The 20,248-nt window shown below is 37.4% G+C and overlaps 1 protein-coding gene across 6 annotated transcripts in view; it reads left to right on the top strand.

Moving 5' to 3' along the window:
- Nucleotides 1–20,248, top strand: part of LOC113064229 (ankyrin-1-like) — a 63,581-nt gene that overhangs the window by 9,979 nt on the left and 33,354 nt on the right. For 4 of the 6 annotated variants that reach the window (XM_026234881.1, XM_026234883.1, XM_026234879.1 and 1 more), the window contains exon 2: nucleotides 19,110–19,211. In XM_026234881.1, coding sequence (XP_026090666.1) covers nucleotides 19,110–19,211 — 102 coding nt within the window. Of the gene's footprint in view, nucleotides 1–16,213; nucleotides 16,301–16,688; nucleotides 16,752–19,109; nucleotides 19,212–20,248 lie in introns of those variants that run through there. The other 2 variants (XM_026234884.1, XM_026234882.1) reach the window with 2 other exon arrangements.

Raw genomic sequence — 20,248 nt, 5'->3', positions numbered from 1 at the left:
ATCTCTCTTGCTCCACCCATGCACGGTAATATCGTGTATCGTCGATGTCACGGGCTGATGATATGACGATTTGAAAAATGACCATATCGCCAAACAATAAATGGAACCTTATTGTAAAGTATTAATGACTGTTTTATACCAAGTTTTGTGTATAGCACAGGGAAACTGCATCAACTACATCTGTAATTTGTGCCGCCGTTGCCGCTGTAGCCTTTCATTTTTGGGTGAACTATGCCTTTAAAGGGTTCATTTCAGAATTTGAAGAGAAGAACTACTGTACCATAGTTCTTGGATCCACCAATCAGAGAAGTCACTGTTATAATATATGCATATATATTATGTATGCATGTACAACTCAAATTTGATGCCCTCTGGTGATGGTGATGTGGTCTTGATGCAAAAATGTATAGAAATCCAGTATTCGATCAATTAATTTTTACCAAATGAATACTTAGTAACATAAATACATCAATTATGTAGCCTGAAATGCTTCTATCTGTGTTGTTAAGCATTCCTTGTCTGGTTTATTATCTCAGCATTGGTAGTTCTTCATCTGAATGACCTTCTGGCACATCTGCATGTTCCTTTAGAGCTCGTGTTCCCTCCTTCCTACTGGCCTTCCACCCTCCCATCAATCTCCTGACAGTGCATCTATTAGAGATTATTGATGTTCCCAGCTGACAGTATGATGCAATGTGACTTACAGAGCTCTTACTTTATGGGCCGTCTCATTTGCTCGGCAGTGGTGTCATCTGGCCGAGAGCTAAAGGCTCAAGGACACAGTGTAGAGCTGCAGGTTATCACACCAGCATCAGATTCAGCACCAGACTGCCCCCTGTAGTGTCTCTTGTGGTGTCAAGGCAAATACACACACATACACACCCATGTATGGACACATGGATGCACACACATGCTTACACAATCCATCTTCGCCTCTGACTCAGCTGTTTTGGCAGTGAGGGCAGTACAGCAGGTACAGTGGGCCCTTGAGGAAAACAGGAAGGTGAAAGTGACAAACACGGCCCTCAGGTGCTCCAACATAGGTTGAAGAAGAAAACACACTCAGTGCATGAAATGAATGAGGCAATATCCAGAATCTGCTTAAACAGGACCAAGAATCGGGAAGTGTACTGTCGAGATGATGTCTTTTAACAATAGGTTTGTGTTTTTAACCTGTATGGAATTTTTGCATTGAGGTAGAAACATGCTTCCACAGGCCTAATAATTTACAGGCTACATTTCTTTTTCATGTCCGTGATGTGTTTCGACTGCAAACCAGGACCCTCCTAAAAAAAGTACCAGTGGAAATCATTACAGATTTTTTTGATGGTTTATAGTGGTTTAGTTGGTGGACTCACACAATCGTATTATTCAGAGCTAAACTTAGATTATGAAGCTTATTGTCTTTCTTTTAAAGCTGGTTGACCAAGGTGGTCTTGCTGTATATGTAGCTTGGAGGGGAAACCAGCACCATCCAAAACAGAACACATGCTCGTGATCAGCAAAGGTGTTTTTTCAGCTTGAGGGACTCACTGTACACTTGCTATTAATGCCAAGTGTTTTTCACATACCTTTCCAGCATTCATGACATTCATGTGGTTTTCATAGCTCCCTTAGTGGATAATTTCAGCTTAGTGCCTCTCTAAACTCTTATCATTTAGAGTTCACATTCCCATGCATGACTGTGGCTGGCACAGTAGGCCTGGGGTGTTTGGTAGTTGTTGTGCGTCCTGTTGTAGGATAATGATTGTGTATCTGGCTCAGGTCTCACTCAGCCTTCCTCTCCCTCTCTCTGACTCACCCAGAGATTCTCCGTGGCTCTGAGCCGATGCCCTTTATGTGAGCTCCCAGTCTTCAGCGAGCCTCTAATTCCCTCAAATTTTCTTTCATATTAAACTTACGCTTTTATCTAATTTAGCCCTTGACCACGATAGCCTGAGAGGAAGTCTCCTCGTGTGAAGAGAGGGTAATGAAGGAAAATAGAGGAACCAGAGGGGGTGACTCATCCCAGCGCTTGAAGATGAGACGTTTATATGGTGCTGATAGTGTGTCAGATTTTGACCATGTGAACTTATGCAACATGGCTTGATAACTCTAAAGATTGTATAAGTACTTATATAGTGGCATCCAAAAGTCTCAGATCATCAAGGAAATGCTTTTATTTTTTATTTTTTTTAAATGCAATTAATTTTTTCCATTAATTTCTTTTTTTTTAGCATAATTTGCTAATTAATTAGTTAACTAGAAATAGTGCAGAGTGTTAAATATTACTTATTAATTTTATGTTATGTTTAATAGTCAAAATCCTAAAACTTTTTTAATTTCCAAGATATTTGAAATGAGGTATCAGACTTTAGTCCCGGTTTATGTGTCAATATATTGTTTATTTATACTCTGCATTTCTAATAAATTATTTGACATGATTTCCTTATTCATCTAAAAACATTTATTTGCTAATTTGTAAATGTTTTTATAGTTACATTTTGAACATCTGAACTAATTACATAAGTACTCGGCATGTCTAGTTATTTAATTATTTTACATTATCTGATTATAATTTCAGATTATAATTTCATACTGATAATAAAAAATAAAACAAATTGTCAAATTTTAAGGTTTTGGAACCATCTGAATGAACCGATTAGCTGCAAATGAATGAATTCTCGATATATTAATAATAAATTATTTTGAATCCAACATATTTAAATGTGATCTCAGACTTTTTAAGCCCAGTTATATGCCATACTTGAATTTTTTATATTTTACATCTCTTCATTCCTCATTCATATTTATAATCTGTTGCTAATTTCAAATTTGTATTCATTTATTTTAATTTCGGGGGGGTTTGATCCATATGAACTACCTGAACAAACCAAGTAATCAAATTTCAATGCTGTTATGCCTATTGTCCATCAAATGATTAAACTCTTAAAATATTTCATTCAAACATGCACAAGTGTGAATCAGAGTGTGAATATGGTATATGTGTGACCTGTCTCGCTGTGTATGAATGTGACCCCTTGCTGGATTGAAACGATCCCATGCGAGCAGCAGCAGAACCCCACTGAGGTTTTATTGGTGACCCGCTAGCATTACTTTACATATAGACAGCAGGTGATCCTGTTTCTTTGCTAATCCTGTCTTTTTATCTCTTACACCGTATAGTGCCGTACACTTGACATCTGCGTCCTGGCTTGTTTATCAGACTGAATCAACTGCTTAGTCTCAATGCTGCTACTCTGTATTTCTGCCTCATTGATCTAGTGCTGCCCGCTCATTTCTGAAGGCTCTAACAAGGCTATCAAGCAGAGGCTGAGAGGGCCATGCAATAAAAACACATGGATAGACTGCTTGTCTGCCTGTCTTGTGTCTCAAACAGTATTACCGGTCCAAAGGATATTTTGTGTTTTTCACACTGGCTCCCATCATGGGATGCAAATGGAAGCTGACATGCCGGTAATGCTAATGTGTGCCATACTGTTGAAACTGAATTGAGAACGGCAGGTTGATTCCTGAATTTACAAGGAATTAGTATTTTTAGCCAACAGGGTGCAGACTTTCAATGTACGGTTTGAATGTAAGGAAGTAGGATTGCAATCAATTGAAATTTAAGGAAATTCATACACAATTCAAAGGTTTTGGCTCGGTAAGATTTTAATGCTTTTGAAAGTTTCTTATGCTTACCAAGACATTTATGTAATCAAAAATGCATTTAAAACACTAATATTGTTAAATATGATTGTAATTTATTTTTAATACATTTAAAAATGTAATTTATTCCTGTGATGCCAAGGTTGTATTTTCAGCAGTCATAACGCCAGTCCTGATTTTCTGCTCCAGAAACATTTCTTATTATTATCAGTGTTGAAAACAGTCATATTGCTTCACTTTTTTTTTTTTTGTGGAAACCTTGACACATTTTTGCATGATTCTGTCATGAATAGAAATTTCAAAAGAACACCTTTTATTTGAAACAAAATTTTAAAACAGTGACTTTTACTGTTTAGCTACAGAACATACTGCATTCATATATACGCACATACATAAACAGAATGAATGTGCTAGTCTAGTCTTCTGATCTCTGTGTGTAGGTGGCATATCGTCTTTGTAGAGTAAAAAGATCCAGTCCAATGAATGTACACGCATGTATTAGCAGAACCTCTCTTTATGTGTGTGACTATGTGTGAGTGTAATGTCTACATTTCTACTTTCTGCTGGGAAACCAGTCATGCCGTGTGAGACATATGTCATACACTATTGCCACATACTGACAGAGAGACTAGGAAGTGATGTAAGCATGTTTCTGTGTGTGTGTGCTTGTGTTGTGAGCGTATCTGCTCTTGGATGCATTTATGGCTGCTGTGACAGTTTATCGGAAATAATTAACTGCAAATTTCTGTGCTTTCTGATTGTGTTTCTGTAAGTGTGTGTGTGTGTTGTAGTGTAATTGCTTACGTGTGTGGTTTTTATACTACTCCTACTATGTTGAGTAAACATTTTCAAAAGGAATAGTTGACCCCAAAATAAAAAAACACCATATTTTATCCTCAAGCCCTACACCCACACAGCTGTATATGACTTTCTTCTTTGAGACAAATATAATCCGTTATATTTGGAAAGTCCTGGCTCTTCCAAGCTTCATAATGGCAGTGAATGTGTGATATTCGATAGTCCAAAAATGTGTTCTTGCGAGAACAGCGCTGAGGAGTGCTCACTTGAGTGTATTAAACACTTTTACAGCTACGTCTGTTTAACAGCTTCTGAAGCGAAAACTGATAAATCCCTAGATCTCTTAAGTGCTTCTGTAAGTTGTAATCTTTTATTATCATATCCTTTGCACTTTATTAAAAAATGTTAAACTGTTTCAGGAAAATCACATCTAACACAAAGTCCAGATTGATGTTTTTCAATCATATATAGTGACTGATTAAGTGCAGTATGTCTATCAATGAATGTTTTAATGTTTGTTTAGCTATTTGATCCACTTAGTTTCCTTGTACCCCTATATGTGAGGGTACCCATACAAAGGAGATAACATGAAAGATGTTTGATGAAAGAGTCTGCGTATATGACCACTTAAGGTATATTGATCTCTTCCACTAACTGAAGAGCCAATACTGTTGCAAGCATTTCTGTAGTATAGACTGATATATAATTAGATGTTCTTTTTGCTTTTCTATACCTTAAATTTTAGTACATTTTCTTCTCCATCTGTGTAATCCAAATATGTATGTTCTGTTATTTCTTTTGAATCTTGTCTGTTTTTATCATTTATACTCTGTAGAAGAGCCATTGGGAATATCCATGGATGTGTTATTGGAAAAACTATAGTAGGGCAAACAGCATATTTACTTATTCCAATTTGATAAGCCTCACTATTCAGATTCACATAGTCATGTTCCCAGCAGTTTTCTGATACTATTTTAACTGGTTGCATTTCTGTTATTGGTCACTTTCAACACTGCTTGTTAAGTCTTGACCTTAGGAATAGTTATATATGTATTAAAGGTGTCATATGATGCAATTTAAATTTTTTCCATTCTCTTTGGAGTGTTACAAGCTCTTGCAAGAAGAAGATCTGTAAAGTTGCAAAGACTAAAGTCTCAAATCCAAGGAGATATTCTTTATCAATGTTAAGAATCTGCCATGCCCCCCTAAAACACCTCGTTCAGACACACTCCCACATGTCTACGTCACTATGTGGAAATATTTGCGTAATGCCGCCCAAATGTTCACGCAAAGAAAGAAGTCATGATTTCAGTAACCGCAGTTAGTGTTGAAGCAGCCATGTCAGGGAGATGCTGTGTGTATCTGGGCGAAAGCAAACACACTTTATTTGGCCTTCCAAAAGTGAATGCATTTAGGAATTTTTAAGATTAATTACAACAGAACGGCAATGCATTTTGTGGAAGACCGTTTCGTGAACCTAAAAGAGTAGGTCATTTTGACTTTGCTTTGACAATCTGGCACTTCTGAATCAGCTACAGTAAGCATGTTTTGTTATTAGTTTAAGTATTTGATAAAATTCGGAGTTTTGCCAATAGCATCTGCGAATTGCGTGTTTATGTGTATGTGTGGCGTGAGAGGGAGAGAGAGAGAGAGAGAAAGAGAGGAGTGTAGTCAGCTGTCTAACCAAAGTGAAAGTGGCGTTACATTTCAGATGAGTGCCTGCTGTGTTCGGCCAATCACAATGTACTGGGTCAGTTGGCCAATCAGAGCAGACTGTGCTTGTCGGAAGGAGGGACTTTATAGAAAATAATGCGTTTGAGAGAGGTGGGGCATAAAGGACCTACAATAATTTGCAGTACTTTAAAAATAATGTCAGGGTTCCACACATTTTTGTGCGGGTGTTTTTATATCACTGTATTTCAGAAGGAAACTGACTGAAATTTTCGATTTCTTTTTCATTTCATTTTGCATAATGCTTGATAAGGCATTGTTTGTGAGCTCAGCGCTGCTTTACAGCCTTTACCGGAGAAACCTCTATCTGTCCCGCTCTTAAAGCACCTCTTGCTGGCAGAAAAATAATTTGCATATATATGCATATATGAGGGCGGGGAGTGCAGCCACAAATAGTGCAAGGCTGTGGGAAACACTGAATGTATTTTTGAACATTAAAGCATGTCAACACATTCTGTTACACCAAATACACAAAATAATAATCTTTAAAAAAAACATCATATGACCCCTTTATATAATCATGTACAAACAATATGGCAACACCAATCCATGTTTGCTTTAGAGGAACAGGTATGAAACATGCAACATACTGATACGTGATGGAGCATCACTTAACCATTTCTCCTGTGTTTTCTCATCGTCTACAATGCTTTTAATACAAGAACCACCTGAAGGCTGCCTGTAATGAGACTTACCCTCACAATGAGTCTCCACTCACTGGGTTTCGCAAGTCTTTCCCTGTTCTTTTGTGTCTTTGTGGAAAGGTAAAAAAAAAAGTATGATTACATATTATATCCAGCCACTTAACAAAGTCTTAAGATGGCCCAACACCTGTGAAGAGATGACTCCAACCCTTGAGACGATTTCAGATTCTGCCAGCTCTGAATAAATATACAAAACTGCGCAATGTTCTGTTAAGCTGCTTTGAAACAATGTGTATAATAAAAAGTTCACTTTGTGGAATTAATGTTCTAAGGCTCCACACTAAACATTGTCTCAGTAAGATTGATTAGGCCCATGGTTACCATGAGATTAGTGAAACCACAATGAACATTAAGACATGATTGCACTTGAAGTTAAAGAACAATACAAATATATTTCAAAACAACAACAAACACAGTCTTTAACAAAGGTAACTTTAGCCGAAAATATTTTATAAAGGTAGGTAACCATAGTTGATCACAGTAATCATCAAATATAAGCAGATTTTATCTTTATAAAGTGCTGGCTAATGCTAAACATAAATTTAGGTAATAAGGTTAAGGTTGTTATTGACGTTAGCATTAATGATGTTCGACTTCGCCAGATGGAGATCACTAAAAATAACATTCAAAAGTTGTGTGAACTTGCAAGTACGATGTCAGACACTGTAATATGCCCTGGTCCCCTCCTTGCTTACCATGGTTACAAGCCACTCAATGGTTGAATGTCTAAGTGGTGCCCGCAAAATAACAGGTTTCATAGTAAAGTTTTTGGGGCATACCTGAAATGTTAAAAAGAGATGGTCTTCATCCCTTCAGGGGTGGTGCCACTTTCTCACTAGAGATATGGCACATAATCTTTCAACTCCTTGTTACAAATATGGTAGAACCATCACTTCTACAACAAAAGACTGCTTTGAAAATAATCTTCCCGAATTGTCTCAATTCCAATAAACCAAATACTAATTATGTTAATACTATATGTCAGAGTAGCTGCCCTATAGCTGTGCTAATACTGCAGTAGTAGATGTGCTAAATAAGAAGTAGAAGTAGAACATGTGCATATCCAATAGCTCAGAAAAACTTGATGGTGTAACAGAAACTGTTGACTCTCTCTTTTTTAGCACTTTATACGAGGTCACTCCTTAACGCTTAAAGAAGATTAAGGAAAACAGTCTGACAAGTGGTAAAACAAGCACATATGCGCCCGGAAAATTGAGCGTAGCTGGAAGAAATTAAATCTAGATGTATTTCATATTGCATAAAGAGAAAGTACTTCTACATACAGGAAAGCCTTAACTGCTAGATCTGCTTACTTTTCATCTCTTTTATAAGAAATCAAACACAACCCCAGGTAGGTATTTATTCAATACAGTGGCTAAATGAACAATAAAAAGAATAATCGAGCACAAACATTTCCCAACAGCAGAGCAGTAATGTCTTTAAAAATTATTGTGTCATAATTTTTCTCATTCATCAAGATTCTACGAGAAGATTCTACGAGAAAGAAACTGAAAAGGGAAAAAGTTCAGCTTGTTGGTCGCCGCTGTATAAGGAGCCCCTGGCAGCGGAAGAAGCCAGATACCTTCCACTGCAGCTATCTGACATATCTAAGAGCAAAATTTTGAGCAAATTTCCCCTGGATGATGCAGATGGGCACAGTGAGTGCGTCATCTGTCTGGGCAGTGCCCACGCAGAGGCTGCACTCACTGAGATGGCATGCTCTCACTGCAGATCACCTTCTTTAATGAAGGCAGCCCTCCCCAGTCTGCTCTCCCATTTCCTCTTTAACACTCGGCTCGAGTGAACTGATGCCAGCACTACTCCTGCATTCTTCACTCTCTTTCAATGCCCCGATTCACCTGTGTGCGTCACACGTGTGGATCAGCGCCCCTCATTGGCTGTAACTGACTTGATTTCCTTCAGCACATCTGAGGAGGAAGCCTTTGTTGTTGACTCCATTTCATTAACGGCTTTAGATGCTGAAGAGCATGTTCCGGCAAAGAGTCCAAATCTCCATCTCTGGATTAGTTGACTCCAGAACGGTCTGGAGGTTGTTGGTCTGGCTTAGTCGGCTCAGCCCACCCATGGTCTCCTTGATGAATGGTACCTGAAGGGACACTGTCAAGATTCCTCCTGCCAATGGCCCACTCCATTACTGCCTGCAGTTCACAAGGAACTCAGAGCCTCAGAATTCATCCTGATCCAAATGCAGAGAGGAAGAAGAGAGGGTCAGTTCCTGCCCATGTGCAGTAAACAATCATTTGAAAAACTAGAATCTCTTGCCATCCAGCAATGTCCACACATCAACTGCCATGAGAGGATGGCATTTTTTCTGGCCCTAAAAACCTTCCTGTTGGCTTTAAGGGGACCATGTCCTGGTCCTTTTTGACAGCATGACAGTGAGGTGACAGCGAGGTGCCCTGGCCCACAATTGGCCCAGCACTCACCTGTAATCCTTCCCCCAAGTTTTCCTGCTCTGTAGGAATCAGATGTGGTTCCCCAAGTTGATTCAGATGCTATCGGCATCCCCTTGGCTGATTCCACTGACAGAGAACCTTCTCTTCAAGCAAAGTGCATGATTTGGCATCCCCGGCCAGAGCTGTGGAAGCTTCATGTTTGGCCCCTTAACGGGATTCTTTGTAGATCCCGTGTAACACCAATTTGGAGGCTAGGTCTCCATCTACGAGATGTCTTTATGCCCTTAAATGGTCAATATTCTCTGACTGGTGTGCAGCATGGAATGAGGACCTGTACTCTTGTAAAGTGTCCCATGCGCTAACCTTTCCACAAGAGCTGCTGGATAAGGGGCAAACCCCTTCCATGCTATACGTGGTGTACTGTACATGGCAGCCATTACACTATTATAAAGATATTTAATATGTGTTAAACATATTTTAAAGTGATAATGTTTTGTACTTTTATATACTTACAATTTTCTTTACCTGAAGGTCACTTGTAATGCTAGTAAAGGCTTATGTACATTTCCATCCTTTCTCATGTCCTGTGAATTCGACAACCTAATTTTACTACTGTACTTTTAAGACATTGCCCAATAAGTAATCTTTTAATAGATCTTTTATGATTGGCTAACTATGTAGAAAACATAGTTCAATGTGAATACACTGGTAGATTCATGTCTTTTTTTCTAGTAATATTTCTGAAGCAAAATAGCCTAAGATTAAGACTTGCACAAAAGAAAGATTAAATTGATGTTGCCCTGAGATGTTTCTGCCATTAGACTCTTAGAATGGCTCATATGCCCTCTGGATGTTTGTATTTTCATGAATTCATGCCACTCAGATACTCTCTGTGGTGAAATGGCCTTTCAGGCCATAAAAAGAGGTCCAAATAATCACAGAGAGTAGCAAAAAGGCAAATCATGGCTTGAAATTGAGAAGCTATTTGCAACTAAACCTTTTAGGTTCTTTTAACAGGATGTAGTGCAATGACCTGATCACCAAAAAAATATATAATAATAATAATTTAGATTAATTTTTATGATTTTCTTTTTCATATTTGAAAGTGTTTTTCAGGAAGACCTTGAGTATGTTGTATCTTTTGTGCTTTGTAGACTACTGCAGTGGCACTGAGAGAGTAATTTTCAACTAGTTACATATTTAACAGGATTTACATGAGATATTTATTTCGATATTTATAGTTGTCACACGGGGAAGTTGTCTCAAGTTCTGTATCTTAGTGAGTATAAGCTTTTGAGTCAAAACTACAATTACAGAAATGCAAGTTTTCACTAGCAGTGGTTTGAACAGTAACATGCTTTCTTTAATCAGTGGTGTATAAAGTACCTGAAAGTCATACTCAAGTAAAAGTACAAATATCTTACCAGAAAATGACTTTGGTAGAATATGAAGTCACCATTTAGAGTATTACTTGAGTAAAAGTCTTAAAGTATGTGATATTTATTGTACGAAAAGTATTGAAAGTAAATGTTAATGCAAAATGCAAAAAAAGCAATTACTATATATATGTTCATACACAGCTTGAGTAGCTAGATTGTGTTCAGTTTTTACTATTTCTTCCATTTTGTATTTTTGGGTAAGTTGTATAAAATGATTATTAAATGTATTCATGCTTCTGCAGAAAAACGGTACTTTTTGTGTGATATAGCATTTTTACCATCTAAAATTTTTGTGGGGAAGTCGTGGCCTAATGGTTAGCACGTATTCTGAGTATGGGTCACCATACTTGGCTGAATGTCACTTCACTCACTAATAAATCAATGTGCTTGCTCAGTATGATTTGTTGATATAGCCTACTTCATAACGTCAGATTGCACATCATTAAAACAACACTTACCATATTGCAACAGATGCTGTATATCAAACACCCCAGCCTTGACTTGAGTGGAAAAGTTAAATCATCCGCGGCTTGTTTGCACATGAGCAAAGGTGTTCATGTTTATGTTCTACTGAATATTTTGTAGTAAGTAACGAATATACTTAGAGGGAATGTATCGGAGTAAAAGTATACATTTTAATTAGGAAATATAAAGTAGTAAAAGTAAAAGTTGCCTGAAATGTAAAAACTCAAGTAAAGTACGGATACTCCCAAGAAATACTTAAGCGCTATAACGAAGTATTTTTACTTCGTTACATTACAACACTGTCTTTAATCAATTAATATTTGAAATCTTTCACCCATTTACATAGTAGTTCATGATGATTATATATTTTAAAAACCAGAATCCACTTTTATCTCCATTATGCACACTATTCTCTAGTGTGCTGTTATTGTCTGCTTCAGAATGTGCTTGTGTGTGTGTGTGTGTGTGCGTGTTGTGCCATCTGATGGTAGCTTGCAGACTGCCACCCCCTGACACTGCTTTCCTGCTCCTGTGGAGAGGGACTGGCCCCAGGGGAGGAGGCGGAGCCATGTGCTGGTAGGAGCTCAGCAGGCGACTCTCTGTCTCCCTGACTCTTGGACATACATCTCTCCTCCTCCCTCTCTCTTACTCCGTCTTGATTCCTTTCTCTCTGATTCTCTTTTAATCCCTCTTTTTGTCTCCATCTTCCACTTTGTGCATCTTGGAAAAAAAACACATGCACATAAAGAGATTCCAAGATTTTAATGAGAATGCTGGGAAATCAGGCATTAATTGTGTGATTATGTGCATAAAGATTTTGTGTGTGTGTTGAGATAAACGATCATACCCAGGACTAATATTGAGGTTTGAAACAGAGGTGGACGTCTGCACATAATGGTGACGTAATTAGGATACTCTGAAGGGCTCTACCCAGCATGTTTTGCAGTCAAGCCTTTTTCAGTCCTCATGAATATTGAAGAGGAAGTGCCGGGCTCTGCAATGTGATGTGACTGAGAAGATCTGCAGCTTCTGTAAGAGGGCCAAGAGAAATACTACATAATACAGTTGCATGATTGAAGAGATGGCGTGTTCAGAGTAGAGGAAGACAGAAATAAAAGGGAGGAGGGAGGAGTAGTGATACACTGAATGGAGGGATGGGATCTGAATACAACTGGTTGATTTCAATTATATATTATTAAACTGACATTAACTACTCAATTTTGTAATCGCTTGGAATTACAAACATAAATAGCCTTTTATTATTAAATGCAGATCCAATTGTCAGCAGGCTACAATGCTACATTATTTTAATGCAGTCATTCATAATGTTTCTTATTTTTGTTATGTATAAAATGGTGGCAAAAGCAATATACAGTAATATACCACACTGTATAATCTATTTTGTTCAACCTTAAAGGGAAACTCCACCCCAAAATAAAAGTTTTGCCATTAATCACGCGTCAGAATAGTCCATCTGCCATCAGTGTTTCAACCATTAAATTACGAAACGACGAGAATACTTTTTGTACACGAAGAAAACGCTGCCTGCATTCAGCCCATAATCTACAAAATGGCACTACAGTGTTGTGTACAAAAAGTATTCTCATCGCTTCGTAATGTTGCGGTTGAACCACGGAGGGCAGATGGACTGTTCTGACGACATCTTTCATACTTTTCTGGACTTTGACAGTTTAACTCACTCATAGCAGTCTATGGGACAGAAAAAAAATGACCTCATATATGTATGTACTGCTTTGGAATAAACATTTGTAACTCTTAAAGTGAGCATATTACAGCAGGTATGGGTCTGTAATATGATGGTACAGAAAAAAAAAAATAAAAAATTCATGAAGCTCATTCAGCTCAAACAGCAGATACAAATCTAAGAGTTTTTTTCATTTTATTTCATTCTGTCCTTTGATTTTCCACAGAAGAATGAAAGTTACATTTAAACAATGCGAAGGTGAGTAAATGATGAGACATTTTTTATTTGAACAATACCTTTCAAAGATGAACAACTTTAAATGTTTATAAAATGTAAAATACTATAATTCCAACCATTTTTTGTTTTATTTTTGAATTTGCACCAAATGGCCTGTTGTGGACTTTTAGCGCTGTTGTAGTCATGCTAGCCGTTAATAATATTGTTCCATAACTATAGCTCTTTATTTATAGATCTGCAGAACGCTGTGACCTTCTAAGGATTGTTTTACAAGGCTTTGTATTTCTGCTTCCTGTCATTGCATGGACCCAGTGGCTGCTGCTTTGGCAGTGCCTGACCATTCAATCAAACCGAACATATTGAGCTGTAACATTTTGTGTGTTCATTTAAGTGTGTGAGAGGCACAGCTGCAAATGCGTGTGTTACAAATGGCTACCCAAGCACCACTATGTAGGTTTCTCTTTCTGTAGAAGTGGGTCTCAAAGCAAACCCTGGAGGCTTTATTACTGCGATTGATCATTCTTGGCCTACTGGTGTCGAGCTCCAAATGACGCTTTTATCACTATTTTTAGTGAGTGTGTGAGAATGTAAAGGTGTGTGAGAAGCCAGACAGGTTGTTGGATGTGGTCGTGAACCCTTTTCTATTCACTGGTTATATATCCCTCATAATTACTCTGGCAGATGATGTCATCACTGAACTTTCCGAACTGCGTGTTAATCCGTATCTGCGCTAGTGATACGTGAGGGATTATGGAAAATTAATTAATTGACTGCTCTTGCACTTTATGTAAATGAGAAACTTGACGTTATGCTGACAGTTGCCGAGAGGAAATAAATTCCCCCAGTGCACTCAGTATACTTCTTATATATACGTCTGGGTTTGACTCGCCTTTCCTTAACAGAAGAGTCATAAACAGTCTGGATTTCTTCCTCTGATATTTTAACGTGGCCGAGTGCTTAATAGCTTGGTCATAAGTGTATACTCATATTTAAAAACTTTACTCCAGTACATTTCAACTAGCTCAACTGTTGTGTTGTGGCTCATTTAAAATAACAGCAAATATATGTATAGTCACATCAGTGAAAATTTGGCAAGATTTTTTGTGCAGAACAAGTTCTATTGTCTATTGCAATTACATCACCCATGATTCTGTACCGAAAATTCTACCCATCAAATTGAGCTTTGCCCACTTCCATGAAGCACATAAATGACGTAATATTGTTTCTATAGATACACTCAACAACTTTAAACAACTCTTAACTCTAGCAGTTGTATATTTTACCATCGTTGGCAATGCTTCATAGGAATGTAGTTCTTTCCTTTGCTAAAACCATTAACAACACAGTCACAGAATCAACTGCGAGTACAATAAATACTTTAAGAACCAATGGCACCAAAAATAAATAAATAAATAAATAGACAGGCACTAATGCAAATATTGTGCTCTGAAATCTCCAGCTGTCATTAAATATTAATAATATTGGGATGCTTAGATTGAAATGAGGATGTTGTATGATGAAACAAGTGTTTCCATTTACCATTCCATTCAGTGTTTCTATTCAATTGTGTCCATTCACGTTGTTTTGAGGGTGTGTTACTAAAATTTCTCTGAGTAACTTTTATGAAATTAATTAAAAAACATTTACAATCTTTATTAGCTCTACTCAGATTTCATTCATATATTTAAAATACTTTTTTTTTTTTTATCTCTCTCTGTCTCTCATATGCTTTTTATTATTTATTTATTTTTACCTGGTGTTTGGAGCTAATGAATGAACTGGTCAGATAAATTATAAATTATGAATGTTGTTGAAGCTCTAGTAAACAACCCACTCTGCTATAAATTAACAAAACAAAACAGACACTTAAAGGGATACTCCACCCCAAAATTTTGTCATTAATCATTTACCCACATGTTGTTCCAAACCCCTTAAGTTGGACTAACTAAAAAGAGCACCCTTGTGATTTTGAAACCTTTTTCTTAACAATAAGCATAAAGCTACATATATGATGTAGTCATATATGTTGTCCATACCATAGCAATGGTAAGGAAGTAGCCTGAACACTCAAGACATAAAGGGCCTGTTTGAATCCAGACTACGTCATTTTCTATTCCAGTATTCTCATTCTCTTCAGCCTTGTTTCTATTTTCATATGATGTTAAAAAATAACCCAAAACATATTACGCATAGGCCAATTAAATTCCTTAAACTGTCTTATACTCACCAAGTCTGCATTTATTTGATCAAAAATACATTATACATTTGCTGCTCAAGCACATTTCATGTTATTATCAATGTTGACAACAGTCATGTTGTTTGTAGATAGTGTGTTTTTGTGGATAATGTGATGCATTTTTTCAGTATTCCTAAAGAGTATTAATAGATTAATAGATTAAAGTTCTAAAGAAAATAATTTATTTCAAATTAAAATCTTTTATAATATAAAGAATGTCTACTGCCATATATATATATATATATATATATATATACTGTATTCATCTTACGTGAATTTATTTGAACAGAAAACCAGAAAAATGTAGGTCGCACAATTTGTTTTGCTCTCTGAATCTTCATGTGCTCAGAGTCACCGTGGTCCCTGCATCAATACATCCCACGCATTTAGGCTTTTGTGAATCTTGAAAATGATGTCATCGCTCTCCTAGCAACCGCTTAGCAACCATTCTTGGAGTGCGCCCAGAGCTGGAATCCCTTTAATGCGACTGGGTTTCTGCAGTCAACCTCTCGAGAACAAAATTGTGACGTTGTTGTGGAATTCTCCCTCTTATTCCTTAAAAAGGTCAATTGTGCTTTTTCTGTTAATACACTTTTGTGTTGCATTCAAAAAGAAAGCACTTAGATTGTGTTTATATGTTTTCATGTGCTCATTCTTTAAACGTTTAAAATGAGTCATTTAATGAAGCACCATTTCATGATCTATTTGCGTTACCACAGCCTTGAACATGCAGTTTAAATGTTTTCACCTGCCCATATGTGTTCATGTGTCTCATGTGTGTGTCTGTGTGTATTAACACACTCTGTCTTTGTGGTATTGGTGTCTTCTAGGCTCATGTGGTTCAGCACTGGCTTGTGCATCAGGACAGTAGTTTGAGGGAAGAGGCTCAAGGTGGAAAATGGCACTTTGATGGAAGAGTAAATATCTTAGTATGGCCTCTCAACACTTTACTTTCCTCTCTCCTGACAATTTGTCTGTGTTTGTGTGGCTTCTTAATCGTTTCTGTCTGTGGTACTCGTGAAGTTGTTATGGATCTAGTTGCAGGTCTTGTGTTTGAATGTTGTTATGTGGCTTATAACTTCAGTTAGCTTCGCTAGTGTTCCTGTAGTGTTTCTTCATAATTATCTCATTCTTAAAGGCTCTCATTGTGTTTTTTATTCATATTTCTGACATGTGATTCTGTGTTTAAGTGCGTGTTTTTGTGTTTATCAAATGGTTTTTGCAGTAAAAGCTGGGAAGGGTAATACAGCCATTTCCAAGTGATTTGAAGTCCATCATTTCACAGAAAAGTGGAGGATTTTTCTCAAGTGGAAGACATTCATGACAGACACCAGTCATCCCAGGAGTGGACAGGAAATTCACCACATGGTCAGATCATACACTAGAAATTGCAGACAACCCAATAACTACACCTCAGACTCTACAGGCCTCAGTTAACATGTTAAATGATAAAGTCTGTGACAGTGCAATTAGAAAAAGACCAGACAATATGGCATGTTAGAAAGGCTTGCCAGAAGAAAGCATCCTCTCTCTAAAAAGAACATGGCAGGACTGCTTAGGATGAATCTGATCAAGACTTCTAGAAAAATATATTTTGAACAACTATTGGAGGAGTGATGATTAATTTAGGCTTGTTTTGTAGTCATGGGAACTGAGCACCTTAGTCATTAAGTTGACTAACACTAGTTTCTCACACACTCTGCTGGTGTGATCTTGGTCCACTCTTCTTCCACAGTTCAGTAACTGTAATGAGTTTCTTATCCATAACTTTTTCACCAAGGATTTTCAGCCAGGTTAGGGAAGGACTCTTGCCCTGCCATTTTCTATATTTCAGGGTTCTTAGCTACAAGGAACTGCTTTACTTGTTTTGCAGTGTGATGGGGCATTGTCTTAAATGAAAATTGCAGGCTGATTGAGAGATGCTTGCAGGGAAGGAACCACATGTTGCTGAAAAAAAATTCTGATAAACAAAATAATGTTTCCCCATCAAATAAAAAAAAAATTGCTCTCATCAATAAAATAAAAAATTGGAAGTCTATCACTAAAGTGAGAGTCCACACAACATGCTCCTCAAAAAAAGTGAGCCTAGCCTTTTGATACTTTCTGCTAGTTAGAGGTTTTGTCACTGCAGAGTGTGCTTTGAGTCCAACTTCTTTTAAACGTGCCGAGACAAATCCATACCCTGTTCAGCGCCGAACTAGCGAGCATTTTCAGCTGCAGTTGCAGTACATTATCCTGTCTTCTCAAGCATGTGTCTTGCGTGGATGACCAGCCTTTTTGGGGGACTTGAATGAATTAGTGTCATTGTAAAACTGCAATATTTGAGAAATCACAGATTTGGAATAATCAGCTTCTCTTGCAGGGGCTGAAATGGCCTTCAACTAAACAAACTCCTATCATAGGAATGGAGGGATATGTGAATAAGAAAAAAAAAAAAGATTGTGCATACTAATTGATAAAAATGTGTTAATTTAAAATAAAATAAAATTAAATAAACTCCTATAGTGATTCAACAGTTGCCTTCAGAAAGATATGATGGCACACACACACACACACACACACACTATTGCTGCACAGCAGTGTTGATGGATGCATTTTGCTATTCTTTCACCTGAGGACTGAGAAATGAGGGTTCAAAATGACTTCTTCCGCCTCACTCAATATTCCATCCACATTTTTCACAGGGGGAGACCAGCCTGTCAATCATTCCCACTCAATAACAGAGCAGAGACAATCTGAAATTTCTAGACTGCAGAGTATCTTACAAATCAATACTCAATATAACTGTGAACACATCAGAGCAAATTGCTTTAGTCATCACATGGAAAACCACAAAATATCACTCATGGGTTTTTTTTAATACCAAGCAGCAGGAATAAAGAATTCTGGGAAGGGAACCATACAGAAGTAGCAAAATAATCAGGGTGATAAAGAGTCATGTTTTTGAAAGATTTCAGTGCAGACGTGAATCTGAAAAGCCTTCTCTGTTCTGGACCTGTTAGCATGAACACTAAAGTAAAAAATTCTACAGCAAAATTATAATACATTATACATTTTTTACTCACATTTTCACTTTTAATGTCCTAAATAATTTTACAATATGATAAAATTAAACAAATATATAATTGTAAATATATATGATATATTAATATATTTTTGCAACATTAAATGGAGTTGCAAAAATAATGCCTGTTTTCTCAAACATGCCCTCTGCCTGCCATTGGTCAAGTACCAGTTAGTTCCTCCCACAAACTCACACCATTGGTTGAGCCAATGTTGCTATGTTGGACTGATCAAGAAAAGCAGCCTTCAGCACAAAAGGCTTTCTTTGTCTCCACAACATGATCTGGGTTATTTTTAAAAATGTACACACTGTTGCTTTAAAGCAAGTCCTGATATGTTATTAGGGGCATAACCAGCCCTGTACATAACATCACACTCCATAACTTTGGAAAATAAGATGATTTTACACAGAGAAAAACTAATTCAGCAACTAATGGGTTCCTGTTATATGGCCCCTGAGCCGGCTGAAACCAGATCTTCTCGTCTTCTCTGTGGACATGCACAACACAGAATGAATTCCTAATTAGAGTTTTAAGTCAGACAGTATTGCTGATGTTTTATTAAGTACTAAACATCCAATAGAAAAATGTTAAAAAATTCAATTTAACAGTCCATTTGTCGATTAAGATTTGGATTTAGTTTTCATTTCCTCTTCTATTTCAGACAGACACATCAACCAGTTTCCTCCGTGCTGCACGCTCAGGTAATCTGGAGAAGGCTCTGGACCATATCAAAAATGGAATAAACATCAACATAGCCAATCAGGTGAGGAAAATAAATCCATGCTCCAATGACTACCATCAAGCACGTCAGTGTATGTGTTTGTGTGAGTAGTTTATATGTTTAAACAATAAGAATTGCATATAAAATTGAAAGGAATTATTAAAATTCTGTATTGTCGCTGGCAAGCTACAATACAGGTTCTATGTTTTACTTGAATGTTTAGTATTTTTTTAAATGTTGATTTTTGGCAAAATGCAAGGAAGCCAATGTGGGTCCACTATTTGACCCCTAACACAGATGTTATTCCCAGTTTTTGAACACAAGAGAAGAGTTAAAATCACTCAGCATACCTTAGCAGCTGCATTTCTTACATCCATGCCTTCAAAGCCCAAAGTAACTTTGAAGCCCATTAATAGTACAGCCTAAATTCAGAAACTGCTATTCAGAGCAATAAATTCATCACCATGTAGATCAGGTTTCACATTTGTGTGTTTTTGTTTGCTTGTGCCAGTGTGTTTTCTCGTCTGTATTAACCTGCCAATGTTCTTGTGGTTGGACAGTACAGCTGTGTTTACAGTGTCAGTGCAGAACTGTATTCAATGCCCTAATCAGTAAATTGCCATAATTAATCACACCAGCACATCTTCCTCCTCTAACCCCCTCACCGGTCATGCTTTTGCACCCACATGCATCATAACACTCCATGTTACTTGCTTTAAATAGCATATTGTGATATTTGCAGAAAAGCTATGTTTGGTTCTCAGAGACGGGTTAGTGAATGGACCTGAGAGGCTGGCTGGCTTCCAGCATTGAAAAGCTCTGAAAATGAACGCCCACTCTGTATGCTTGCAGCACACACACACTCACATCGACTACTACACCACCTTTTACCATCATTCACAGACAGGACTGCATCAGGAACTTGCAAGGCCTCCTCGACTCAATTTCCATGGGTCTTGGAGGTATTTACAGTAACGTGTTTCAATAAACTGAAGGTATACTTCAACTGTGTGATGCTGATATCACAGCGCCAATGTCTCTGTGCTGTCGCAACACATTTTGTGAAGAGCTTAGACCGC

The sequence above is a fragment of the Carassius auratus genome, chromosome 46 (genome assembly GCF_003368295.1).
Source record: "Carassius auratus strain Wakin chromosome 46, ASM336829v1, whole genome shotgun sequence".
In the NCBI taxonomy this organism is placed as follows: domain Eukaryota; kingdom Metazoa; phylum Chordata; class Actinopteri; order Cypriniformes; family Cyprinidae; genus Carassius; species Carassius auratus.
This window is presented reverse-complemented; position numbering and strand designations above follow the sequence as displayed.